Consider the following 24,832-nt stretch of genomic DNA (forward strand, 5'->3'; position numbering starts at 1 on the left):
AGTCCACCTTGCCCGTGCGCGCCCTGGGCGGGGCGCAGCGCGCTGATTGGGCGCTTCGCGGAGGCGGGACCGGGATTGGGCCGGGGCGGCTGCCGTCTGCGTGGCGGAAACGGGGGAGGGGCACTTCCAGGCGCTTGCGGAAAGGGGGGCAGCCGGACGGAGGGGAAGCGGGGCTGGTCGCAAGAGGTGGATCGCCCCCGCTGCTGGGGACGCTTTCGTCGGCGGGGAGTGGGTGTGAGCTGAGCCGCTCCGGGACCCCGCTGGTTGGGGTGATCGAGAAGAGTAGCCTACAGGTCCCTACAAAAGGGAGGGGACTGAGAACTTAAGCCTGTCTCACCCCGAAGCGGCCTGGTTAGACCTGGCTTGGTGGGTGGGGAGGAGAGAGGGCCCGAGTCCGGTGGCTGGGGTGGTCGCTGGGAAGAGGGGCTGGAAATAGGCTTAAAGCGGGTCTGAAGGGTGATCCTGGGGCGGAGTCTCGGGACGGGGGCACGTGATGGGAGCTTTGGTGTTTGGGTTTGAGGCTTCCTAGTTCAGCGAGGTGGGATGGAAGGGACACGCAGAAATGGCAGCTCAGGCTTAGTCCCTTGAGATGCGACGCAAGGATTTTATAACCATCTTTAACCGGCCGTCTCCCCCTTCTCGCAAGAGGTCTAGAGTCCGTGTTCTCTGAAATGTTTGGCAAGAAAGAAGGACCAAGTTTCTTCTGACAGCTTAGCTCTGGGATGCGTTTAACGAACTGAAGGCCCGGGGCTCCCACCCTAAGTGGGAGGAAACACAGGGTCCTGAAGTGTTTGCCCTCCCCTCCTGCAGGCTGCTACCATGAGGTTAAATGAGAACACCTTGCTGCTGGGGAAGAAGGTGGTGCTGGTACCCTACACCGCAGAGCACGTGCCTAGGTAACCGTCCACCTAACATGGGGTACAAACCAGCTCTCCAAGATGCAGTGAGGAGGGTCAGCCTTCCTTAGCCCAAATCTCAGAAGCTGTGTTCTCTAAGAAGGAGAAATATTGCTGTGAGAAGTCATTACAGAAAAAAGGGAGCCCTGAAGCAGAGGATGAGGACTTCCCTGAAAGAAGTCACCCCTCCCTCTGCTTTTCCCTTTCATTCTCTCAGCTTCCTTTTTGGACTTCAGCAAGGAATTATTTTGTGTAAACTAAATGTGTTTAAGAAAAGAAACTGCGTAATTGTAAATTAGTGACATTCCTCTGTTGCCAGTGAATATACATAGTTTTTTTTTTTAAAGATTTATTTATTTTAGAGAGATAGGGAGTGGGGGGAGGGGCAGAAGGAGAGAGAGAATCCTGAAGTAGGCTCCCCACTGAGCGTGGAGTCCAGATACTGGGCTCTATTCCAGGACCCTGAGATCATGACCTGAGCTGAAACCCATAGCCGGCCGCTCAACCGACTGAGCCACCCAGATGCTCCAAATATGCTCAGTTCTTGAAGACGTAAGGTTAGCTCATAAAACTGAGCGAATGGGTTGTTCTGATGCCTACTCTTGACAGGCCAGAGCTGAGTCTTAGGGTGGGACTCTTGCTGGGGCAGCTGGCGAATGTCTGGTAGGCTGGGATGGTGGTGATTTAGGGGTATATTCTCCACTTGTAGTTTTTCTTTTCTTTTTAAAAAGATTTTATTTGAGTGAGTGAGAGAGCGAGCATGTGCACACAAGTGTTGAGGGGGAGGGGGATAGAGGGAACAGGAGAAGTAGGCTCTCCACAGAGCAGGGAACCCAGTCAGGGCTTGATTGAGCTCGATCCCGGGACCCCAGAATCATGACCTGAGCTGAAGGCAGACACTTAACTGACTGAGCCACCCAGGTGCCCCTGTAGTTTTTTCTTTTTGGGGGTTCCTGTCTGGCCTTTGTGGAGATATGTCCAGCCATCCTTACTGAGGTCAGCTTGCCATATACTTCTGCTCAGGAATTTGAGGAATGTTTGACTTCAGACTACTCCCCCCGCACTGACCCCTGAGACAGAACAGGAAGCTGGATAGAGAAAACTGACCCTTCCTGCTGGTCTCTTGTCAGACCAGCCTGCTTCTTGGTCTTGTGCTTATGGCCTTCTGCCTAAGGAGCTATTATAATCCTTTCCTTGGATTTTTTTTTTTTTTTAAGAGGAGAGAGCCCTCGTGCAAGCAGTGGGAGGGGCAGAGGGAGAGAGAGAATCCCAAGCAGACTCCACGCCCATCTCGGGGTCCGACCAGGCCTCCATCTCAGAACCCCTGAATCATGACCTGAGCCGAAATCAAGGGTCGGACGCTTAACTGACTGAGCCACCCGGGCCCCCCTCCTTGATCTTTTATGAGCTCTATTAGCCCTGTGGAGTTCTCCTTCCTACCGTCCACTTCTTCATCTCATAAAATGTCAGACCCGTACTTCTGAATCGGTCCTGCAGGCCAAAGGCCATCCGCCTGTCCCTGCAGGTACCACGAGTGGATGAAATCAGAGGAGCTGCAGCGTTTGACAGCCTCCGAGCCGCTGACACTGGAGCAGGAGTATTCGATGCAGCGGAGCTGGCGGGAAGATGCGGACAGTGAGGAGCCTAGGCCCTGGGCTGGGCTGGGCTGGGCTGGCAGTGGGAGGGCTGGCTCCAGAGACAGTCTCCGGGTTCCCTCCCTTTTTCATTCCAGCTGTAGCCCTTTTGGGCCCCAGGAACTGAAAACCCCTTCATGGAAAGGCTGGAGGATGCCTGAAACCGTCATACTCCGATGCCCATGGAAGCCAGTCCCTGTGACTGAGGCTTCTGTCATTTTCCCCACTCACTGCATCAGGCTTGGAAGGACTTAGAGAAAGTAAAGCATTTAGGGCTCTGGCTGTAGATTGAGGCCCTGCCCCTCTCATCTCTTGCTCAGAAGCGGTTGTGGTTCTTGCTGTCTGAGAACAGAGCTGCTGTTTGGACTCCCATCTTTTCCTGCGTGAGGCAGGTTTAGGGCTTTGTCATCAGCTAAGGAAAGCTCTGGGCTTGTTTTCCTACAGTGTTCTACAGTTCTCTGGTTTGGGTAGGAAGACTGTCGTCACTTCGCCTCCTCGGGGAGGGTAGGCGATAACCCTGTCACCTCCCTCCTTAGAGTGTACGTTCATTGTGCTGGATGCAGAGAAGTGGCAGGCCCGGCCGAGCACCACTGAAGACAGCTGCATGGCGGGAGATGTAAACCTCTTTCTCACAGATCTAAGGGACCCCTCCTTGGGGGAGATTGAGGTCATGATTGCAGGTTTGTTCCACCTGGCCCTGCCTTCCCTCCCTTCTGGCCCTTGGAGCTGCGGAACCTTAAGCCAGCTGAGGCTGCGTGGGGCACTCAGCTCAGTGGGAGGTTCCGCACTGGGGAGCCCAGCCTCGAGCTGGGGCACGCTGCCGCCTGGCACTCCAGTGGCCTGCCAGTCCACCCGTGGTCGTTTGCTTTATTCCGGTCTTCTGCTTAGGGGTGAATTTAACCTTCGGTTTCAGGGGTCTTCAGACTTCATTCTGCCCCATCCCCGCTGGGGGGCTGGGCACTGGGGACTCTCCCAAAATAAAGGACCTTCTCTGGAGCTTCTTCCCATGCTGCGGGAGGAGCCCCTCTAGTCTGTGTCCTCCTTGGTCCATAGCCTTCCCCTAAGACTGTCCTGATGAGGCAGCATATTGTGGTTAAAGGGTTGACTTTGGGGTCGGGTTGCTTGGTGCCTCTAAGCTGGGAGCCCTTGTGCTAGTCATTTCAGTGTCTCTGTGTCTGTTTCCCTGTCTGCACAATGGCAATAATAGTACCAGCCGTCTCGAGTTGAGGATGAAATGAGGTTTTGGCTGCCTCACAGCTGTGCCTGCAACAGAGCCTGGCACATGGTGCCAATGGTCGCCATTGTTTCTCCTAGAGCCCAGCTGCAGGGGCAAAGGCTTTGGCACCGAGGCGGTTCTCATGATGATGTCTTATGGTAAGGAAGCCTGAGAAACAGTGGAGAAGTGGCCAGGCCCCAGGTGAGGGTGGGGGAGTGTTGGGAGTGAGCCTTCTTCAGGCCTGAGGGTGGGGGGCAGGTGACAGGTGCCTCCACTGCAAAGTGAGAGAGGAAGGGCAGGGGGTGTGAGGGGGATGCTTCATCCTGTGGCTCGTCCCTCTCTCCGATCTTCTCTGGGAGGAGTGACCAAACTAGGTCTGACCAAGTTTGAGGCTAAAATTGGGCAAGGAAATGAACCAAGTATCCGGATGTTCCGGAAGCTTCACTTTGAGCAGGTAAGGATGTGGCTGGTGGGAGGGCGAGGCCTGGGGCGGGTGGTGGGGCCCAGTGGTGCTAGAGCTTGTGGCTGTAACTTAGCTGCCCCTGCTTTCTCTGGCTCACATAGGTGGCCGTGAACAGTGTCTTCCAAGAGGTGACACTCAGGCTGACAATGAATGAGCATGAGCGGCAGTGGCTTCTGGAGCAGACCAGCCACGTGGAAGAGAAGTGCTATATAGATGGGTCGTCAGAGTCCCATTGACAGACAGCTGGCCTTGGGGACAGCCACCCTGTGTGAATGGGGGTGCTGGGACCACGCAGTCCAAAAGACCAGAGCCCCGTAACAGAAGGTGAACTGTCGGGGCCTTTGAGGCATAGTGCCCCTGGCCCCTCTGTAGCCTGGGAATCCGGCCCGGACTTGCCTTGGCCTCCCTCACCCTGGCAGTGTGGATGAGTGACTTCAGGGCCAGCCCATCCTCCCGGCCAGCCCTGGACTCCCGGCACCTGGAGTGGACAGCATGAATCCCCAGGAGGCAGGGTGGAGGTGGGAGCAGAGGTGGATGGGGGCCTGGTGAATGGAAGGCCAGCAGCGCCACCCTGGGGTGGAGGCCCTGGCTAGGAGTAAAGCCTACTGCATAGCACCGTTCCTGGCTTTTCCTTGGGCCTCCGTGCAGGTGAGCCACCAGAAGGCCCAGCCTGCAGCATCCAGTCCAGTGTGGTAGGATCAGGGCAGGAGCTCAGTCTGCTTTTGTCGTGCGGAAGCAGGGTGACCCCAAGAAGTTTGGAAATGAGTGAGCTAGGCCCTAAATGACAGGTGGCTTGGAAAGTTAAGTGGGTGAGTATCCTTGCCCTTGCTCCTTCTCCTCTTTGGGCCCAGGAGTATTTTGGATACAGCTCCTCGTGGCTGGAGCACCCGTCTATTGGTAAAGCTGGGAGCCTCTGCTTGGTTGCAAGGGCTGCAGAAAGCAGCAGCAACCACTCAGCAGTACCTTCCTGAAGGGACCTGTGACCTCCCACTCTGCTCCTCACCGTTCGGCCTCTGGGAGCAGCTGCGCCCGACAAAGCCACAAGGGGGCGCCGGAGGCACAGGTTTGGGGTGACGGGGCTGCCTGGCAGACAACCTTTCAATTCCCAACTAACTGTCCAGTCATCTCCGCGGTCATTGAGAGGCCAGTCATATTTCAAAACGTGGTCATGGAAGAGACCCTCGAGGGTACTCGGTATTCTCAGAGGGGGAAACCTTCAGGTGAGTTGCAGTGATTTGCACAAGGTAGTGGAACCACAACTATCACTGGGGCCCTCAATTCCCAGCACCGCCCCCCCCCCCCCAATCTGGCATATTCCAGCACTTCCATGCAGGTGGAAAACTAGAATCTGACTTTGCTGGCTGAGTACAAAGGGGTTTGTAGTGTCTGGCCCCTCAGCAATAGGAGTTCCAACCGTGAGCTTCATCAGAGGCTTCCCCCCCACCCCGGCTTCCCCACCCAAGAGGTGAGGTGGGGGGAGTCCCCATCCACTGCCCTGTGGAGCTGTCTTCAGGCCTGGCTTACCTGTGAGGGGCTTCTACCAGGGCTCACAGGCTAGAGGCAAGGTTGGGAGGGCCAGGCCCAAGGCCATGGGGCTGTGAAAGGGTTTGAATGGTTTCTCTTAAGGCTGGTGGGAATCTAAGCTCTAACTTGTCCAGATAGTGATCGAGCCTTCTCTGAACCCTAGGGCCTCCCGGCTCCTCGTCGATTAGCGGTCTCCTGGAGCATCAGCTTCCCTGCCTCCCCTCCAAGCACCTCTGGGCCTGGCAGTCTCAGCCCTTGTGGATCACCCTGGCTGACTTCCAGGATGTGGCCTCAGGTGCCAGGGCTGGGAGAGACCTGGAGCTCTTGAGGAAGACCGGTATTTTGCCCTTGGAAAGTCCCCTCCACCCCACCTGCCATAGAGCATGTCCTGGACGGCTGTCCTCTAGTCATGTCCATGGCCAGATTCAATGGAGAATCTGCTGCCAGCTCCGGCCACTCCTGGGGATCCCGCACCCAACTGGCTGTGAGTGGAAAAGATTAAAGCCGGGTCTTCGCATTGCAAATGCAGCTCCATCCAGGATTCAGTTTCCGTGCTCCTGAATTAGAAACTGCATGAAGTCCTCTGAGCATGCGGCTCTTCCCTCCCACTTCCTACAGTAAAGGCTTCTCGGGACAGCCCTTGCATGCATTCAGGAGCCGGGCAGGTCCCACTCCCACGGGACTTGTGCAAAGCCCAGGCAGCTATGGGGCCCAAGGCCCTCTGAACACAGCTGCCCATGTTCTACTCCCCCACCTGGAGTCAGAGAACTCTGGACTGTCCTCCCCTCCAGCTGTACCCCACCCTCAGCCGGAGGCTTCCCTGGGAACACCCGGAGCTCTGAAAGACCACACAGAGGCTGGGGCAGTTTGGAAGCCAGTTGAATTTCTGATGGGAGTTTCCTTACAATAGGGTGGCTGGGCAGGGGTAGCCAGACCCTCCCCGTGCTGCCCCGGGTTCCGGGGTAGGAGCAGAAACAAAGTTTTAAGGCTGAGGTTCCCGCTGTGTCCTGGATGCAACAACCTGGAAAATCACATTAATCAAGGAAACAAAAATCCCTCTAAACTCTGATACTGTACTCAAAAAAAAAAAAAAATAATAAAAATAATCAAATGAACAAAAATAAAATGCCCAAGCCACAGCTCTAAGGATGATGGGCCCCTGTCCATTCCACAATGTTGCTGTCATCAGGAGTTCTCGATCAACCTGGACTCAGTCATCACTTGGGGCTGCAAGGGAATAGGCCCTTTCACCGGGTCCCCCATCCTTGCTTGGTTGTGGGTTCCAGTGTCCCTGGGGAGTGACGAGGGGCTGAAGCACTCAGTGAGGAGAGGAGCGGGAAAGAGTCTGCTTTCTGACTGGGGCAGGATGGAAACACATTCACCTTCCCCGAGGTAAGGGAAGGCCATAGTTCTCTAAAAAAATCAGATTCACTGATGGGGGGGGATGCTGTGCTGATTTGTGTGTCGATTGAGGGGGGCAGGAAGTGAGTGAGGTGGAGGGCGAGGGAGCTGGGTTGGAGCCTGGGGGCTGGCCAGGCCCCCCCAGCTTTCCTGGGCATCTGCGGGAAGATGCTCAGAGGTTGCCGAAGAGTTCGTTTTTCTTGCTCCAGTCCATCTGCGGGGCCCGCTTGTTGCTGCGCTTCTGGTGGGCCCTCTCTTTGGCCGCGGCCAGGGAGACGTTGAAGTCCAAGATGGGGTCAGAGGAGGAGGAGGTAGACGAGGGTGCCGTGGAGTCCTGTTTCCTGGGGCTGTCCTGGGAATTCAGCTGCAAAGCAGCGGCAGAGGGCGGGAGTCAGCGCCTGGCGAGGCGTCCCAGCCTCAGCCTCAGTAAGGTGGCTCCCTTGGGGCAGTGCCCAGGGAAGCCAGGTCACAAGGACAGAACGTGGCATAGCATGTGACCTCCAAGGCAGGCTGGTGTGCCAGGAACAAGTGTGGCCCGGGAACGGCCTTCCTGTAACCCAGTGCCACCCTCTGCCCGCCCAACCGGCAGCCTACCTCCTCACTGGTATCACTGGAGATGGATCTTGTCAGGGCTGATCTGGGGTTCTCGGAAGCCACCTCGGCCAGAGCTTCACGACTATTCTCCTGGCACAAAGAGGAGGGGTGTGGGTTGGCAAGGGATGGGGTGGGGAAGTCCTGACAAGGAAAGGTATTCCCAGGGAAGACAGGTGCCTCAGTCTGAAAAGCTCTACTCAAGCCTTTCCCATCGACCCCAAAGCCCCGCTGCCTGAGTCTGCCGGGGGTGGGACGGGGGGGGGGGGGGGACACGGGGATTGACATTTACATTCCTCTAAGGATCAGAGGGCAGCCTGGTTCCACCACCCAGGTGGGAGGGACCATCGTGGGATTAGCTGAATTGCTCACATGCCCCCCCACCTCCCCAGCCCTCCCAAAGTAGCCTTCATTGTTGACTAGCCTTTTGGGCCAGTGACCATGGAGGGGCACTGTGGAGTGTGGGGATACTGAGGGCCTCTGCTTGATACAGGGAACTGTGTGGTAACTCCCTGAATTTCTTGCAGCCCACCTGTTTCCTGGGACTTCACCCCAAGAATCTTGAAACCTTAACCCCAAAGCAGCTAAGAAGGGCTTTTCTGAAGGAATAAGGGGGATGAGAGTTCTAGGCCCACAGATGGAGTGACAGAAGGTTCAGGTGGCCCAGGGCCACCCCCCCTTGCAGTAGCCCCTGGGGATGGGAACCCTTTGAGCAGACCCTGCAGAGAGCTCCTGCTCTGTGGTCTGACTCGGAGTCAGCCTGTCTCAGAGTGAAGGTCTTGGCCAAGGCTTCAGCTTGGTGCTCAGCCTCTGCCTGGGTTCCTCTGTGGCCTCAGCTGGCACTAGGCCCCACCATCTCTTCCCCAGCCTCCACTGCCTTCTCTTCCCTTCTGCCCAGGGAGGGGGGGAGGGGCTTTGTTCTTCCAATTCAGACTGGAAGCAGCAAGGCCCAGGCAGCGTGCGTCCAGACACTGAAGCTCTGTTCTTGGGGGGAAGAATGGCCTCTTCTGTACGGTGGGGAGTGGAAGGCGGGGCTTGTCACCAGGATGGCGGGCTGCAGAGGGGCGGCCAGGCCTCTCCCTCCCCACTGCCTTGGCTCGGCACCGGTTGAGGGGTGTACCGGTTGAGGGGTGTACCGGCAGTTTTATAGCTCGGAGCTCGGGAGGGAGCAGCATGGAAATGGGAGTTTCAGCCCGAGCCAGACAGCCATCCTTGTCCCAACCATGCCGCCTTCCACCCTTCTCCTGCAGCCCCGGGCTTGAGAGCCAGAGAAGCGTTAGAGGGACCGCCTTTACCTTCTGAATCTCCCCGTTGGTAAAGGGCTCAGGCAAGGGACCTAAGAGAAGGGAAAACAAACCAGCAGAGGTGAGTCCAGAAGCTCTGGGGAATGCAGACGGAGGGGGCGCCTGGAGAGGAGGGAGTGCTGCGGGGTTTGGGCCATAATTAGACCTTGTGCCCTACATCAGTGTTTAAGTTTCTTGACTGCAACCCTCTGGAAGTACGCCTGACATTCTGATGACCCAGCGCGCATACACACACACACACACACACACACACTGCGTGTAACAAGTCTGACAAAGTGACATTCACCCTTATACCTTGTAATGCTCTCCAGTATTTTCAGTTCGGTTTCATTTAAAGAAGTATGCTAGTCTCTGCCTACTAAGTTGATCTTGAGAACCACGGATGGGTAATGAGCAATTTGGAAAAACCACTGTCCTAGAGGGGGAGGAAATTCCAGGCTGGCTGCCTAAGAATCACCTGGGAAGCTTGTTAGAAATGCAGATCCCCAGGCCTGGGCACCAGATTCTGGTTAGTACCTGCCTCAGCCGAAAGAGAAAATAACCGCCACTCCTGCTTGCCCATGTGAGGGTTAGGGGACACAGGGCAGGGGCGTTCAGGAGGAGAGAACACCAGACCAGCCCAGTGAGGGGCTCACTCAGGTAGGGGCCCCACCTGGCCAACAAGGTGGGACTATTTGCGCTGGTCGGCCTGGGTGGGTTTCCTCTGCTCTTAGTGTACCAGCAACATGCATCTTTCCTGGTGGCCTGGACGTCCGACATAGCTGACTCTCACCCTTTTCTCCCTTTTGCTACCTACCCTCTTCCCACAGAGACTGGGCAGGGGGTCACTGGGACACAGGGACCCTCACCCACTCCCCCCCAGGCTATCTCATGTGGTCAGGAGGCAGCTGCTGGGAAGACGGCATTCTTCTCTGTGCGGGCAGTTACACCCAGCTGGGAGGAGCGGAAGGCAGGGCAGCCTGGAGACCCCGGCCCCCCCCTCAGAGATACCTGCCGAGACTTGCCCTCAGATCCCTCCCCGTGCAGCTCCTCTGGCCGGAGGCTACAGAGGCTGCAATCACTGGCTTTCTCAGGGCCCATCCCACCCAGCCGGGAGAGATAAGAGGAAGGAATGTCTGAGGGCTGATTTCCTTGGGGTAGGTGGGGGAAGGATGCTGGAGGCCTCCGGGGAAGGTATTTGAGGAGCCGTGTGGAATTCAGATCTCAGCTGTCCTCCCCGCACCATGTGGCCAAGAGCAAGGCTGGGGCTTCTCGGGGCCTCAGTTTCCCACTCACTGAGGAAGGCCACTATCTGAGTTAATCTGGTTTCTGTGAACTTGGGAAACAAGGGTAAGGTGGTGCCCCACCTCCCCTGCCTGGAGTCAGCTTCCACCTGACCCATCCCTGCCTGCAGGAACCCCCAGGGCCCACCTGGACCCTCCACCTAGGGATATGTCTGTGGCAGGACCTGCAGGTGGATCACCCCACTACAAATAAAACCCTGACACGCTTAGGGAGGCCCCACCCACTGCAAAGTCCAAAGAGGTCCCACCCACCCTACCTCCCCTTCCCCCAGGAGCCATCTTTCTAGGGAGAAAGTCCAGACCAGGGCGAAGAGCTTTGCTTAACTCCTCCCTGCCCTTGGGCAGCAGCCTGCCCCTGTGTGGCTGGGGCTTAGGCAGGGGGAGGTGCCAGGCTTGGCAGCGTGATATGGGGGATGGGGAGGGCAGAGGCCCAGGGACCAAGGAGGGACCCACTGCTCTCTAGAGCCAGTGAGCCTGGGTTTCCAAGACAACCTGAGAGAAGGGAGGGGAGGCACTGGGCCCCCGTCACTGGACTCTGATCTGACCGAGCAAAGCTGGAGTTAACCCTTCTGTTGCGTGAGCGCTGCCTGGAGAATGTACTAGGAGTGCAGGGGCTGGGGGCTGAGGCCTCCCTTCGGTGCTACAGCTTTGGCCTGGGAATAAGTACGTCCGTCCTGTCTCGCGTCCCTCGTGCCAGCCTAATCCTGTCCTACGCCGTCCTCAGAAACCCACTGCCATCCCCACTTCCTCTCCTGACATCAGGCCCCTCTTTCCCAACCTATGCTTCTGGCCTCCCCTGAAGGAGGGGAGGGAGCTCATAAGCAGGAGCCTGCCCACCCCTTGCCCGGGACATGGAAAATCCAGGGCGCTGGCCAACATCCTTGACTTGGGGGCTTCCAGGGGCTTACCAGTCAGGTGCTCCTGAGATGGGATCACTCCGCATTTCTTGAAGAACTCATCAGTCTCCTTGTCTACCACCAGCAGCTTGGTCTCGTCCCCACCAGCCTTGATGGCAGATACCACATCCCCGTGCTGCTTGCCTTCCACACAGACCCCGTTCACCTGTGGGTGGAGGCAGGGGTTACTGGCAGTTTTGGGGGGGTAGGCAGAGGCGGTATGAACGGTCCTCTTCGTGTCCTTGGTCAGCTGGCAGTCTGGGGACACGAAGCTCCCCCTTGCCTGTGGAGTCTTGAACTTAGCCAAGCGGTCCTCCCACTTGACAGTCAAATGAGGAGGCAGGACACATGAGAAAAGCCAAAGAAAATATCTAGAAAAGACTAAACAAACACAGCTGTGACAGAAGGACAGGAAAGATCAGGGAGGCCTGGGATGGGCCTGAGCGTTCCTATGTACTTGTGCCCGACTTCCCGCACTGGGCCGTGGTCTGCTCACGTGTAAAATGAGAAGTCTTGGGAGAGCTGTTCTTCTAGCTCTAAGGTTCTAAGACTGAGATTCTGGGGCTTGCCCATGGCACGGGGTTCATGTGTCCTTTCCTCTTGAGCACCGCACTAGAGAGTCTGAGTGTGCCCGGCAGCAAGGAGGCCTCAGGCAGGAGGAAACTCTGTGGGCGGCCCCACACGTCTACTGGGATGGCCGGGTGAATCCTGAGCCACCGAGTGTGTCTCTCGGTGAATAAGAACCCAGAGAAGAGGGGCAGGAAAAAAGTCCATCCACCATCTACCGCCCATCCTTCCCTCCTTCCTACCCTCCCACCATGCTTCTCCTCTCTCTGGCTCCCTCCCTCCATCTGGCATCTATGGGGTGCCTGGACCCCTTGGGCTAACCAAGGAGCAGGTGGTGTGGTGGCTGCCCCACGAACTGCTTATCTGTGTGGCGGTAGGCAGGAAGGAGGTGCCTGGAAGGAGAGTGAGAAGCATTACCTCCACGATGCGGTCCTGAGCCCGGAGCCCTGAGGCCTCGGCAGGTGAGTCTGGGTCCACTGCCCGGATGAACTGGCCTGGCTTGGACTTGTCGCTGTGCAAGTTGAAGCCGTAGCCGTTGGCACCCTTCTTCATGGTGCAGAGCCGAGGCCGCAGCTCATGCTGTGGGGATAAAGGAGGGTCCGTGGCCATTCTCTGTCATCCTAGGTCCCGCCCTCCCTGCCCCGTGCCTGACCCCTTCCCCTCCCCCACAAGGAACACATGAGAAGCAGACAAGTTTGCTGAGATCCCACACAGCAATTTGAGAGAATGCTGGGCTGGGACCCAGAAGACCTGGCATTGTAGCAAACTGCCCAGGTGCCCCGTCCAAGCCAGTTACCTCCTCCCGGCAAATGCTAGGTGGGACCAGACTAGCTCAAGTCCCTCCCCTTGTGGCATTCTGAAGTTAATTGTGTTATTTTGATTGCTACCTTATCCCTCCCCTGTAAAAGTTCAGTCTGGCTACCCTGGCTGGGTGACTGGGGATCCCGGGCCCCTTGGTAGCCAGTTCTCTGCAGGGCAGGAGACAGGGCAGGTGTTTACTGCAAGCTGGTCAGCATGTTTATAGTAAAGCCTTTCCCCATCCATGCCAAAAGGCCCAGCCAAAAGGAAGCAGGTGGCCAGATGACCCCAGACCTGGGGGAAACACAGCCAGGGGTCCTGCATGGGACAGGGACCCCCCCACCAGCAGAAGTCTGAGGGCAAAGACAGCAGCAGAACCCCAAAGACCCTACTGGGGAACCCTGAATGGGGAAGGGGCCATGAAAGCAGGGCTGGGCTGCAGGGAGCCCAGCATGGCTGTGGCCAGGGCCCAGAGTGGGGACTGAAAGGGCTCAGGCAGGTTTCTCTGCAGCACTCGACACTCAGCTGAAAATGGTCTTTACCATCCTTGGTCCAACTTAAGCAGCTTAGCTTAGACACTGCAGCCCTAGGACACATTTACATGATGGAGGGAATCTGGGTGTGCATGGGGCCAGCAACTGAAACCTCGACCAGAAGCCTAAGCCCAAGGTCCCTCTCCCCTTCCTCCCTGGCCTGGACAGGGCTGCAGCAGCCAGCCTGCTAGTGCGGGCCAGTCCCCCAGGCCACCAGGCAATGAGCAAAGGCCGGAGTCAAGGCCCCGGCCCAGTGTCAGCTTCCCCCACTTAGCAGCTGTGCGACCCCGGGCAAGTCATTTCCTTCTTGCGCCTCAGGTTCCTCATTTATAGGGTCCCAGGGTCGCTGTGAAGTCCAGTGGAATAATCCACGCAGGTGGGAACACTTCACAACTTCAAAATCCCTGTGCACACGCAGACCTTCCCCATGCTGGGAACACTACCGAATAGTCACATGAAGCCGAGAAGGGAGATTCTGGGGGGGGGCCAGGTTGCTCTGAAACGCCAGTCCCTGAACTGGGAGGAGAGCTGGCCAGGGAGACGGGGAAGGCGGGGAAGGCGAGGAGGGCTTACGGGCTTCCTGCCCCAACTTGCCAGTCCCAGGAGGCAGCTCCCACCTGGAGCTCCCCACCCCTCCACTCTCATGGGGGGTGGGGGTGGCCCAAGGGTGACTTTGCCTTCCTTCAAGTGCCCGGGCAGGTCTTGCTGTGTTTCAGGATGTTGGTGGTGGTGGGGGGGGGTGTGAGGAGACGAAGACAGGAAGGAGGGGTGATGGCTGGACCTGTGTACACCCTGATCTACGCCAGAGGCCCTGGGCCCTTCCCTAGTTTCTCCTTCAGCAGGATCCCCTCACCCCATAGCAATAGCAAAGCCAGAGAAGCAAGCATAAAAAAGTGGGGGGGCAGCCGGGGGGGGGCCATGGTTGTGAAGCATTCTCTTCTTCCCACCTCTCCCTGTCAGCAGGGTGCAATCCCAGGAGGGCCCCCCTCCTCCCCGCCTGCTGCTGCTTATCCCCTGGCAGCCCCCACAGGATCTTGTTCAGGAGTAAGTGAGGCTCTTCTCCCCTCCAGCTAATCCCTCCACAAAGCTGCCAGGCCAGCCCTCCCCCAGGCTGAGGTGAGCAGGAACAGGTCTGACCAGTTGCAGACCGTGGAGGCTCAGCTTTCTGCCCCAGCCAGGCACAGCCCGCAGTCACCCTGAGAAAGTGGGGAGGAGAACCATGCAGGGGAAGGGGGGGCGGTGGTGCGAGCAGCTCTGCCCTCCCTGCTCTTCCCCACCTCCTCTCATTCCAAAGAGCCTTCCCATAGCAACCTGTGATCACCCCCATTCTCAAGACCGGGAAACTGAGAGTCCAGATGTTAAACCCACTGCCTGATGTCACCCAGCCTCACACTGGAGGAGCCAGAGCTCCCACAGGGTCGCTGACTTGGACCCCATGTTCCTTCCACCATCCATGGGCTGGCCCTGAAGGACCCAAGTCCAGACTGGGAGGAGGCCTCAGCAGGAGTCATAAACATGGGTCGCTCTCCCACAGTGGCGGCAGTCTCTGCTGGGAGGCAGCTGGTCGCTGATGAAACCACAGCCTTCCTTCCGGGTGCTCAAGGCCTCTTGCGGCCAGAGCTCCAGCCTGAGCTTGGGATAAGCAATGCCGCAGTGGGCAGGCCTGGGCTGGGGCAGCCTAGCGGTTCGGGGAGTGCTCCTGGCCAGCAGGGCGGGCAGGCCTGGGTCTCCGTGCTGCAGGCTTCTCGGCATGGGCATGCTTCCCTGCACCGCGTGTGGCGCCCTGTCATTAAAGCCGGAGGGCCTGCTTTGAAACTTGCTCCCCTCTGCCAGTCCCAAGCCATGGGGATTGCAGGAAATGGGGCTCAGCTCCCTCACTGCTCCCTTCCCCCTGCATTGGGACCTGCTCCATTACCCTCTGGGGGTAGCTGAGCAGGGGGACAAGAAGATCCAGGCGGTTTTCTGAAGTGTTCAGGCACCTACAGAGCCCCATTCACCTCCCTCCTTCCCAAGTCTCTGGGCGCTCCCTCCCTTCCCACGAGAGGTGTGGGGGCTTCTCATGCTTCCAGGAAGACCAGCCTGTTTTTCTCCACCCCTCCCCCAGCTGTCTCTAGGAGGTGTCACTGCCAGATACTGAGTCAGCCCATCAAGGAGCCCATCCCAGCAGCCAGGGTGAGGCTGGTACTGGCAGGAGTCCTCCCTGGGGGCAGCCTCCCTGGGGATCTGGTGGGGAGGGGCCAGGTACCTGGGCAGAGCCTGGCCTCTGTGGCTCCTGGGCCTGCACCCCCAGAGCTGAAGTAGGACCTGGGTCCTGCCTCGGGGGAAAGGGGGCAGATGGCAAGTCCAGGCCATCTTGGTCCTGGTGTGTGGCCCCCCCGGAGCTCGGAAGGGGTCACAGTACCGGCTCCAGAGGGGTCCAAAGCTGGGGATGGGGAGGCAACTTCAAGGGGAACATGGCTTCAGAGTGTTCAGAGTGTCAGGCAGGACTCCCCGTGACGATGACAGCTCAGAAGTAGAAATCAGGACCTGCTCAGTGAGGAGTCTGGTGGAGACTTGGAAGCAAGAGGAAGGACAGCACAAATGAGCTGGGGTGGCTGGCGGGTGGGACAGGTCTGAGTCTCACTTCCAGGCAACACCAGACAAGCTTTCCAGAAAAGACCTTGCCAGGAGAGCTGCCTCAGACTCTTCTCCTGGAGGCTTCTCCCACCCTCAGGTTGTCAGGCTGTCCCAAATCTTGTCACAGGCCCCCTGTGGCCGTCCCCTCCATTCCCTCTTCTCTCCCAGGGAGCTCAGCCCAGCCCCAAGTGGCCACCCAGTCACCTCCACCCAGGCAGCCCAGAGAGCGGACAGTGGGGATGGAATTCAATAGGCACCAGCAGCAACCACCTGGAAAGCCGAGGAAAGTCGATACCCTAATCCCAGTGCCTGTCTCTGGGGAACAGGCCCAGGGCCGCTCCCTGTTCCTCCTCGGGGAGGGCTGCTGGGGGCCAACGCCCCATTGCGCTGGGCCCCTCCCTGGCCGGTGTCATGGTGATGGGCCCTATAGAAAACAGCTAGGCTGCTTCCAGAAGGCCAGCCAGCTCTGGGCCCCAAAAGGAATGGGCTGTTAGAGCAGGAAGACCACGAGGGTGGCTGGGGGAATAATAAAGGTGACCCTCACCTCCCAGGACTGCCCTTCCCCCAAGCCAGCCCAGCCCAGCCCAGCCCAGCCCAGCCCAGCCCAGGGCTCTTGTTTATGCAGATAAGATCGAAGCCTGCCGCCCCAGGGAGGTCAGCACTGACAATGGGGTGGGCGACAAGGGGACAGGGGAGTGGGCAGAAGGAGCCCTGGATGCTCTGGTAGGGGTGGGACGTGAGGGGGGGGTATGCTGGGCATCAGGAACGGTGGCTACTCTGGGAGGCAGCTCGGTTGTTCCACGGAACTCTAGAGACACAAGCTTGGGTATACTGCCAGCTCTTCAAGGAAGCCACAATGGATGGGCGAGAGCTGGCCTGGCCTGAGGGTGACATGTGACCGGGCAGCAAGGGGGCACTGTCCTCAGTACAGGTCGGGAAGTGACCAGGAGCTCAGACTGCTGGCCAGTGTCCAGAACTCTAGGCTAAAGGCATCCTCTCCTCACCCAAGGTACAAAAAAGCCTTGGTGGCCACTGACCCAGGCCTCGCGGCCCTGGTGTGGCTTCACTTCATCCGACAAGGCCTTCCCCGCTCAGGTCTGTGCAGACCGAGGGATGTTGGACACCTCCATTTGCAAAACAGGAGCTACTCTAGCCCCCGATCTTGCCCTTCTTGTTTCTCACGGGAAGGCCCCTCTCGGGAGCCCAGCTGGGTGGATCCGGGTGGGATCCGGGAGGGAGACGTATGCTGAAGAGGGAGCTGCTTCTCCCAGGCCCCACGCAGGGGCCCTGAGCCAGCTTCTCCCTCTGGTTGGTTCCTTTCTCCTGGTGCCGACCAGAGACCCACCCGAAGGAGTCTGGCTCAGGTCTCCCCAGGGCTGGGCAAGCCTGGGACGGAGCAGGCTGGTACGTGGGCTGCTGCTGGCTGGACAGCATCCAGGCTGGCCGCCCCATGCCCGCCTGCTCCGTGGGCACTGCACCCTCAGCCCTCCTCTTCCTCACCCTCCTCCCAGAAGTCACTGGATTTAACTGCTGTCCTGAGAGGGACAAAGACCTTCAGAGAGCTTGTGTAATTAGGGCTCTATTAATAAACAACAACAGCAGCTAATGTTTACCGAGCACGTACTGTGTGCCAAGGACCGCACCAGATTTCATGTACATTTTCTCATTCAAACCCAATTCTAATCCTGTGAGGAAGGTATTACTGCCCTCAGTTCCCAGAAGAGGGAACTCAGGTTCAAAAAGGTCACATAAATTGCTCAAGTACACAGCGGAGGGGAGGAGAAGGCAGGCTCTGAACTCAGATGGGGAGCAGCACTGACCAACAGGACCAGACTGTCAGGCAGGTAGGCAATTCAAAATTTCCCAGTGGTCACATTAAAATAAAAAAGAAATTAAAAATTAATTATAATTATCTTATTTCACGTAATATACCCAAACTGCTACCATTTCAATCCACTTCAAAATTATTAATAATTTTTTGTTTGTAGGAATCTTCAAAATCTGGTGTGTGTTTCTGAATTCCAGCACATCTCGGTTGGGACGAGCACATTTCAAGTGCTACAAGCCACACAGGGCCGGGGGCTGCCACAACAGCCTGCTGGTATTCCAGAGGCCTCACTCTCCATCGTTAGGCTGTCAGCCCCTAAAACTTTTTTTTTTTTAAGATTTATTTATTTTGGGGGGGGGCGCATGTGCAAGTGGGGAGAATCTCAAGTAGAGTCTCTGCTGAGGGCCGAGTCCCATCACCTGGCTCTATCCCATGACCCCACGATCATGACCTGAGCTGAAAATCATGAGTGGACACTCAACTGACCGAGCCACCCGGGCTCCCCCCGCAAACACATTTCTGAATCACCCTTCCCATACCCAACATTTGCTATTTTCTTTCCACACCCACATCTGAATTGGGCTCCATGACCTTGTAACACACCTAGGGGAGGCAGGAGCCTTTGACTCCAGAAGTCACAGCTCAGGCCTCAGACTACACAGCAAGGAGTGAATGAGGGAATCTGTGCCACTCACCCTTTTCTAGGGCAAAGGAACCTAAATGTTGCCCAGAGGGTTGGGGACATGATGACTTGTCCTACTCGAAGGGTGTAGGAAGGCCAAGGCCAACAGTCAAGGTTGGCCTTCAGCGGGGGCCTTCTGTGCTACAGGGAAGCCCCAGAGTCAGCAAGGGTGGGTTCTTAGGACGCAGGGGGTTGGGGTAAGGTAGAGACTTGATGGCCAGACTCCAGATCCCAGCCCATCACAGGAGAAAGAGGGGACCAGGAGCCAGGCCACTTCTGGGCATTTTCCTGGTGGTGCCGAAGGATAACCCCTAGAGACAGAAGCTACCGGGACCCTTTCTTGCAAAGAGCTGGTGCAAGCAGCCTGAATTTATTCCACTGTGATGGCTCTTATGTGGCCCAGAATGTGACGGGCAGAGACCTCCAGCTGGATAGTCAGGCCCTCAAGTACAACCCAACTGTGTGGCTGAATGGATACGCAGGCACTGGAGTCAGAAGAGCCGGCTTCCAAGATACACCCCCGTCCATGTGGTAAGGTCTCACTATAGTGCTCAGAGCCCTGGGGCCGCCCACCTGAACTGACCAAGCCTCCGTTTCCGTGTAGACCATGAGGGCTAGTATCGGCCTCATGGGGCGGTTTCGTAGATTGCATGACATAAGGCATTATTATTTTTTTGTTTATTTTTTAAAATATTTATTTGAGAGAGAGAGAGAAAGATGAGATCTCATGACCTGAGCGGAAACCAAGAGTCGGATGCTTTAACAGATTGAGCCACCCAGGCGCCCCGACATAAGGCATGTTTAGTACACAGCACACTGCCAGACAAAAATAATAGCTACCATTTACTGAACGATCACTATCCGTTCACAAAATGGAGAAACTCCTACCTAACTCGCAGGGCTGTCATAGGGAATCCACGAAATGGACATCAGTATCTTTAGGGGACCAGGCTGCACTGGAACTCTGAGCTGCCTTCCCGGCTCGGCTACTGCATCTCAGAGCAGCAAAAAGCAGAGGAGCTGGGGTCGAGAACTCTGGCTTCTCTCTGTAAAAGGCCTGCAGCACTAATTCCTAAGTGCTCCCCCGCCTCCTCAGGGCCCCATGGGATGGGAAGTCTGGACAGGAAGAGAAAGGCCCGCATCCAGACATACGGAGAAGGACCCTCCATTCTGTCTCCAAGACAATTACCTCCAGAATTATTGATTTAACTTTATAGGAAGCTGCAGGTAGGAACCAGGGGAGAAGAGATCCCAAATACGTGGCGTAAGAGAAGGAACCAACAACACTCAAACTGTCACACGCCCTGTCTATTTAAAATCCAAACATCTTAGAGCTCAGACTCTGTTCTGCCCTCCCCAACTCCAACTTGACCAGTGGGTAATGGCCTGCCCGTCCTGGGAAAGCAGTTGGTAGGCTGCCAGGAAACTGTGCCCACCCGCCCACCTTGCTGCCTAGGGTGCCTGCCCTGTTTTTCTTTCTTTTTTTTTTTAATTTAAATTTTATTTATTTTTAAAAAGATTTTATTTATTTATTTGAGAGAGAGAGAGTGAGTGAGCGTATGAACAATCTGGGCGGGGAGGAGCAGAGGGAGAGGGAGAAGCAGACTCCCCGCTGAGCAGGGAGCGAGATGTGGGGCTCAATCCCAGGACCCTGGGATCATGACCTGAGCTGAAGGCAGCCGCTCAACCCACTAAGCCATCTAGGCACTGAAAATTTATTTTTTAAGCAGGCTCCATGCCCAACGTGGGGACCAAACTCACAACCCCGAGACCAGGAGTCACACGCTCCATGGACTGAGCCAGCCCGGCACCCCAGCCTGCACTGTTTTTGCCTCTGGGATCAGGTTCAGGTCTGGCAAGGACACACCTCAAGCTGGGCACTGACACACACACACCTATCATCTCATCAAATTTCCCCAAAACCCTGCAAGGTGGGTTCTGGTGTTCCCATTTCACAGAGGTAGAAGCTGAGATTTATAGGCGACAATGGACCACTTTAGCTTTCTAGTCCCCCAATGGAAGCTGCTAGCAAGCAAGAAAATGTTGTGGGTAGATTCTGCTTGTAATTTCGATCTCTGGGTGTGTCTGAGGCACAAACAGGCCCAGGTGTGCTGGACTGAGAAGAATTAGGATAAGGTGCCTTACGGCTGTTATGCATTCATTCATTCATTCAAAAATTACGCGCGCCCCTCCCTAGTGTGCGCCAGGCACTGCGGATATAAAACACAAAGCAGCCACAGCCTTCACCCCTCTCACCACCGCAGCGGGTCAAGATCATGAACAGATGATTCGAGTATTGTGTTCATAGCAATAAGAAATGTGCAGGACCGGGAGGAGGAGGGGAGCGAAGAAAAAGCTCACTCTGCCAGCGAGGTCGAGGAAAGGCTCTGCGGGCTGTGAGTGGTTTTGGAGAACGTGCCTCGTGGAGAACGGGACTGACAGGTTGCCAGGCTGAAGGGTTTCGTCGGGCTGCCAGATTGGGAAGGGCTATGGAACACCTTTTGCTTATTCAAGAACAGGGGCCTCCGACTGAGCATTCACAGACAGCCAGGCCTGGACACAGCTGCACTTGCCCAGGGAGGGGCAGGTCCAGGGCCGGCTGCCCGTGGGCGGGCACGTAACCACCACTGTGAAATACCCACAGCACCGAGTGCCGAGCAGTTACTTAGTGCCAGGCACGGAGCTACCCCTTTACAGACCTCCCCAGGTGGCAGCTGCGACGCTCCCAACTTACGCAAGAGGAAACAGAGGCCTAGGGAGGTTAAGACACTTGGCTTGAGGTGGCCCAGCTAGAACAGCGGAGGTGGCTCAGGCCTGCGGCCCATCTGCCACTGTGACTGCGGGGGCTGTGAGCAGGGTGCTGCTGCTCTTCCCTGAGTAGGGGTGGGGGGAGCCACCAGTGGAGCAGGTGGGCACAGCTGGACATCTCCTCCCCTTCCTCCTCCGACAGTACTACAGGCACCCCCTACCCTCCGTCCTGTATGATTCTCGACCCAGCCTGGTCTTCCCAAAGAGATGGCACCTGCCACCCAATCTCTGCGTGGCACTTGTTCACTGAACACCTTTCTCACTTGTGAGAACCAAGATACCGTAGATACCGTAACAAGAATGAAGATACCGTAACAGTCCCCACTCTGCAAACAAATTCAGGCCAAAACGCAAATTCTTTTTATGAGACACCTTTCAGGGAAAAAGTAAGTCTTACTATGTTTATTAACTTTTTTTTTCCCCCTTGCAATGACAGGGTGGGTCACCTGCACGGCTACCATCCCAGATTTCATGGGAATTTCCTACCAGAGGGACTGGCTTTGTGTGAGGATGAAAGCGTCCTCGCACAAATGTCTGGGCAAAAAGGTGCTCAATTCAGCATCCACTTGGGACTCAAGTACTTCCCACTCTTTTTTTTTTTTTTTTTTTAAGATTTTATTGATTTATTTGACAAAGACAGTGTGAGAGAGGGAACACAAGCAGGGGGAGTGGAAGAGGAAGAAGCAGGCTCCCAGCTGAGGAGACTGATGTGGGGCTTGACCCCAGAACGCCGGGATCACGCCCTGAGCCAAAGGCAGACGCTTAACGACTGCGCCACCCAGGCGCCCCTCCAGTACTTCCCACTCTTTGTAAAATCCTAGAGGCAGCAGGTGTCACTCCTAGAGTGACACTCCCCACTTTACAGATGGGAGAACCAAGGCTCAGAGAAGTTCTGTGGCTTGCCTGTTGACCTGAAACCCCAAGAGGCCTGGGGATGGTGTCCCCAGGACCACTGGAGGGTATTCCACTCCCTTCTGGCCTAACAAAATACGCACAAATGCAGATGTCACGTCACCACCTGGGGGAATCTGATTCTGTGGTCACCCAGAAATAGAAAGTCAAGCTCCGCTGCTTTTTCAGATGGCATGGTGGGAGTGCACATGCTAAGTCAAGCCTCCACGCCCCTGGCATCTTCCATCTCCCCCCAGATCCTCCTGTACCCGGCAGCAAAAAAAAAAAGAAAGAAAGAAAGAAAGAAAGAAAGAAAGAAAGAAAGAAAGAAAGAAAGAAAGAAAGGGCAAGGGGAGGAGCTGAACATAACAGCATCTTGGCGGGGGATGGGGAGTGGGGAGGTGGTTACTTGTGCCAGTGCCAAAGTCCAGCAAAAAAAAAGGGGGGGGGGAATGGCAAATTGATACACACAGCTCAGCACAAAGTTCAAACGGGATTTCTGCCTGGGACCAGAGGTCATGGGTTCCAACTCCCTGGTGTCAAACTCCTGCCAGGGATGCTCTGACCCCTCCCCCATCCTTGCCAATGCCAGCTTGGCAGTGGCAGGAAGCGGGAGCCTGGCGGCCCTGGTATTCCCAGCACCCAGCTCTGGCTGGATGGGGTTCCTGGTGACCTCACTTCCTTCACTTCCACCAAGCCAGCTGGTCCTCTCGGGCTCCACCTTCAACCTTAAGGCTGAAGGGTGCCCTTTCTCTGTCCAGGGAGGCTTCAGCTGGCATCATGGACACTCCTGCCACACGCCGCCACCAGGTGGAGAGCTGGTGCAAGCCAAACGGGCCCTGGGAGGCCCAGGCTCTGCTCCCCACCGTCTGCACCCTAAGGCCTCCCCCTTCACTCTCTGGGGACAGAAGGCTCTCATCACAACTCCTGTTTTGCTACTGCCCCTCCTGCAGCTGATTCAAACTTGGATCGTCTGGGGAAACACAAACATGGGCAAAAAAAGCAACCACCCTGCTTGCTGTCCCGGGACTGGAGTGAGACAGACAATGACAGGGCAAGACCACCTGTCCCTGGCGATTTCCTCTGGCTTCTGCATGGCCGAGCAACACCAGACCACTCTCTCCCCATCCTCCTCCCCACCCTCTCTCTTCTTCCAAAGTCCTCCCCTCCCCTTCCCAGATACAAGCTAGCGCTTACTCCTCACATTCCTGAGACTCATAAATCCTCCTGGGTGGCAGAGCCGCCACCACCCCCGAGACGCCTCTGCACCTCCTCCCGGCACCCCACCCCCACACATCGCCCTGAGCCGGTGGGGCTTCCTCTCTTCTTAAAAGTCACACCGTACTTCAGGAGGATGAAGTCCAGCCGCGCTGAAGTTAATGATACACGCACCAGTGGCGGGGGTGGGGTGGTGCCTGGAGAACTCTGTCCGAGACCCTCCCCTCCTTGTGCCGGGGCTCCGCACAGAAAAGGGGTTGTTATTCCTCTAGCTTTCTGAAGTCGGGGTGGCAGTCGCTTCACCCCAGCTTCAGCTACCACCCACAGGGGCCAGAGAGGAAACTGGCACCTCTGGGGCGGGTGGGAGTGGGGTGGTCGAGGAGGTGCAGGCCTGGGAGGTTCTGAAGAATGGGAACAGACACCGCCAACAGAGCAGAGGAAAGGGTACTGCGCTCCCTTGATCTGCCCTTCCTCACTCCCACTCCCAAAGGCCAAGGGGCAAGAAGTGCAGGTGGCAAGGCGCTCAGGGTCCCAGCCCAGTCTGGGAAGGGGCGTGGGGGTAACGGGACGCAGCCCCAAGCCAATGCGACCTGTCGGTAGGCGGAAGCAGTCTCCCCGTCGAGGATCTAGTTTCAGAAAGAGAGGCAGGCGCGCGGTTGCACGTCCGAGGGGCGCCTCGGTCTCCTCCCCCTTTCCCCTCCCACCCCCTTTTTGTCGCTGCCGGGTCAGGGCCCACACTTACCTGCTCCGGACGGCTCTTCTCGGTTTCGCGCGGCTCCGGCGCGGCGGCCTGTGGCTCATTTTCGCCACTAGCCCCCTGCGCCTCGGTGGCGGCCGGCGGCTCGGCCTGCCCGGGCCCGTCCTGGGCATGCAGCAGCTCCTCCCGGACCTGGACACCCAGCTTCTGCAGCCGCTCGTCCGTCTCGGGATCCACCACCAGCAGGCGCACGGCGTTGAGCGCGGCGCGGATGCGGCTCACCACCTGTTGGTGGGTCTCCTTCTCTACGTTCTCGCCGTTCACCTCCACCAGCCGGTCTCCGGCCAGCAGCCCCGCCTTCTCGGCTGGCGAACCGGGCTCCACCAGTCTGATGAACTGGCCCACCTTGCCCTTCTCCCCGTGCAGGTGGAAGCCATAGCCGTTCGGGCCCTTCTCCAGACAGCAGAGCCGGGGTAGGGGCGCCCCGGCCGCCGCGTCCGCGCTCATCTCGCCCTGCGACGGCTCAGTGGTGCGATTTGGGGTCCCGTTGGGAGCCGGAGGCGGGACGGTCCAACCCTTCTCGCCGCCCTGCGGACCGGCAGGCGGGAGGAAGCACTGCAGAGAATCCCCGCGCCGCCGGGTGGGCTGAACGAACAGGTGTGCGGCGAGCTGCGGCCGCGAACTCTGAGGACTCGAAGCAGGAGAGCGTGGACCAATCCCCACTCGGCGCGGCGTCTGAGCGCTCTCGAAACTGCTACAGCCCCTTATTCCGGGGGCGGGGCCGCATCGAGGGTGTGGACACCACGGCCCAATCAGAGACCACAGGCAGGGGCGCTCGGGCCGGGTGAACGACGCAGGCCAATGGGAACGCGCGGGGGCGGGGTCCTGTGCTCCGCGCGGCGCCCCGCGGCGAGAGAAGAAAGAGGGCTCAGGAAGTGGAAGTGTTTGTTACCAAGTGGCCGAAGTTGAGGCGGGGGGCGGGGCGA

At 57.4% G+C, this 24,832-nt stretch overlaps 2 protein-coding genes across 12 annotated transcripts; one reads left to right on the forward strand and one right to left on the reverse strand.

Moving 5' to 3' along the window:
• The first annotated feature begins 137 nt into the window (after positions 1 to 137).
• On the forward strand, positions 138 to 6,836 carry NAT9 (N-acetyltransferase 9). 11 transcript variants are annotated; one of them, XR_006782705.2, is made up of 8 exons: positions 152 to 351; positions 811 to 896; positions 2,422 to 2,531; positions 3,067 to 3,210; positions 3,845 to 3,904; positions 4,106 to 4,200; positions 4,311 to 4,533; positions 5,897 to 6,036. XR_006782705.2 is itself a non-coding variant. In XM_045813930.2 (7 exons), exons 2-7 carry the CDS (start codon positions 820 to 822, stop codon positions 4,443 to 4,445), a joined length of 621 nt encoding a protein of 206 aa, XP_045669886.2. In that variant the 5' UTR covers positions 143 to 293; positions 811 to 819; the 3' UTR covers positions 4,446 to 6,040. The 11 variants fall into 11 exon arrangements, 8 of the variants coding, with proteins under 8 accessions (XP_087710256.1, XP_045669886.2, XP_087710260.1 ...); XR_006782704.2 differs by having other exon boundaries at positions 4,311 to 4,857; positions 5,897 to 6,031; XR_015721246.1 differs by having other exon boundaries at positions 4,311 to 5,429; positions 5,897 to 6,016.
• NHERF1 (NHERF family PDZ scaffold protein 1) lies at positions 6,597 to 24,601 on the reverse strand. Its single transcript, XM_045813916.2, has 6 exons — positions 23,892 to 24,601; positions 12,193 to 12,354; positions 11,221 to 11,374; positions 9,021 to 9,061; positions 7,729 to 7,818; positions 6,597 to 7,498 (listed from the first exon to the last, which is right to left on the reverse strand). Exons 1-6 carry the CDS (start codon positions 24,351 to 24,353, stop codon positions 7,307 to 7,309), a joined length of 1,101 nt encoding a protein of 366 aa, XP_045669872.1. The 5' UTR covers positions 24,354 to 24,601; the 3' UTR covers positions 6,597 to 7,306.
• Positions 24,602 to 24,832: the final 231 nt, after the last annotated feature.

Source organism: Ursus americanus, chromosome 23 (genome assembly GCF_024610735.1).
Source record: "Ursus americanus isolate L20-20 chromosome 23, mUrsAme1.1.p, whole genome shotgun sequence".
Lineage (NCBI taxonomy): Eukaryota > Metazoa > Chordata > Mammalia > Carnivora > Ursidae > Ursus > Ursus americanus.

Coding starts and splice junctions, on each gene's coding strand:
- NHERF1 (XM_045813916.2), bottom strand. CDS start 24,353: ATGAGCGCGGACGCGGCGGCCGGGGCGCCCCTACCCCGGCTCTGCTGT. Junction 9,062..11,220: donor ATCTCAGGAGCACCTGACTG/GTAAGCCCCTGG, acceptor CCCTTCTCTTAG/GTCCCTTGCCTGAGCCCTTT. Junction 7,499..7,728: donor CCAGTGATACCAGTGAGGAG/GTAGGCTGCCGG, acceptor GCTGCTTTGCAG/CTGAATTCCCAGGACAGCCC.
- NAT9 (XM_087854130.1), top strand. CDS start 820: ATGAGGTTAAATGAGAACACCTTGCTGCTGGGGAAGAAGGTGGTGCTG. Junction 897..2,421: donor ACCGCAGAGCACGTGCCTAG/GTAACCGTCCAC, acceptor CTGTCCCTGCAG/GTACCACGAGTGGATGAAAT. Junction 3,211..3,844: donor GATTGAGGTCATGATTGCAG/GTTTGTTCCACC, acceptor TGTTTCTCCTAG/AGCCCAGCTGCAGGGGCAAA.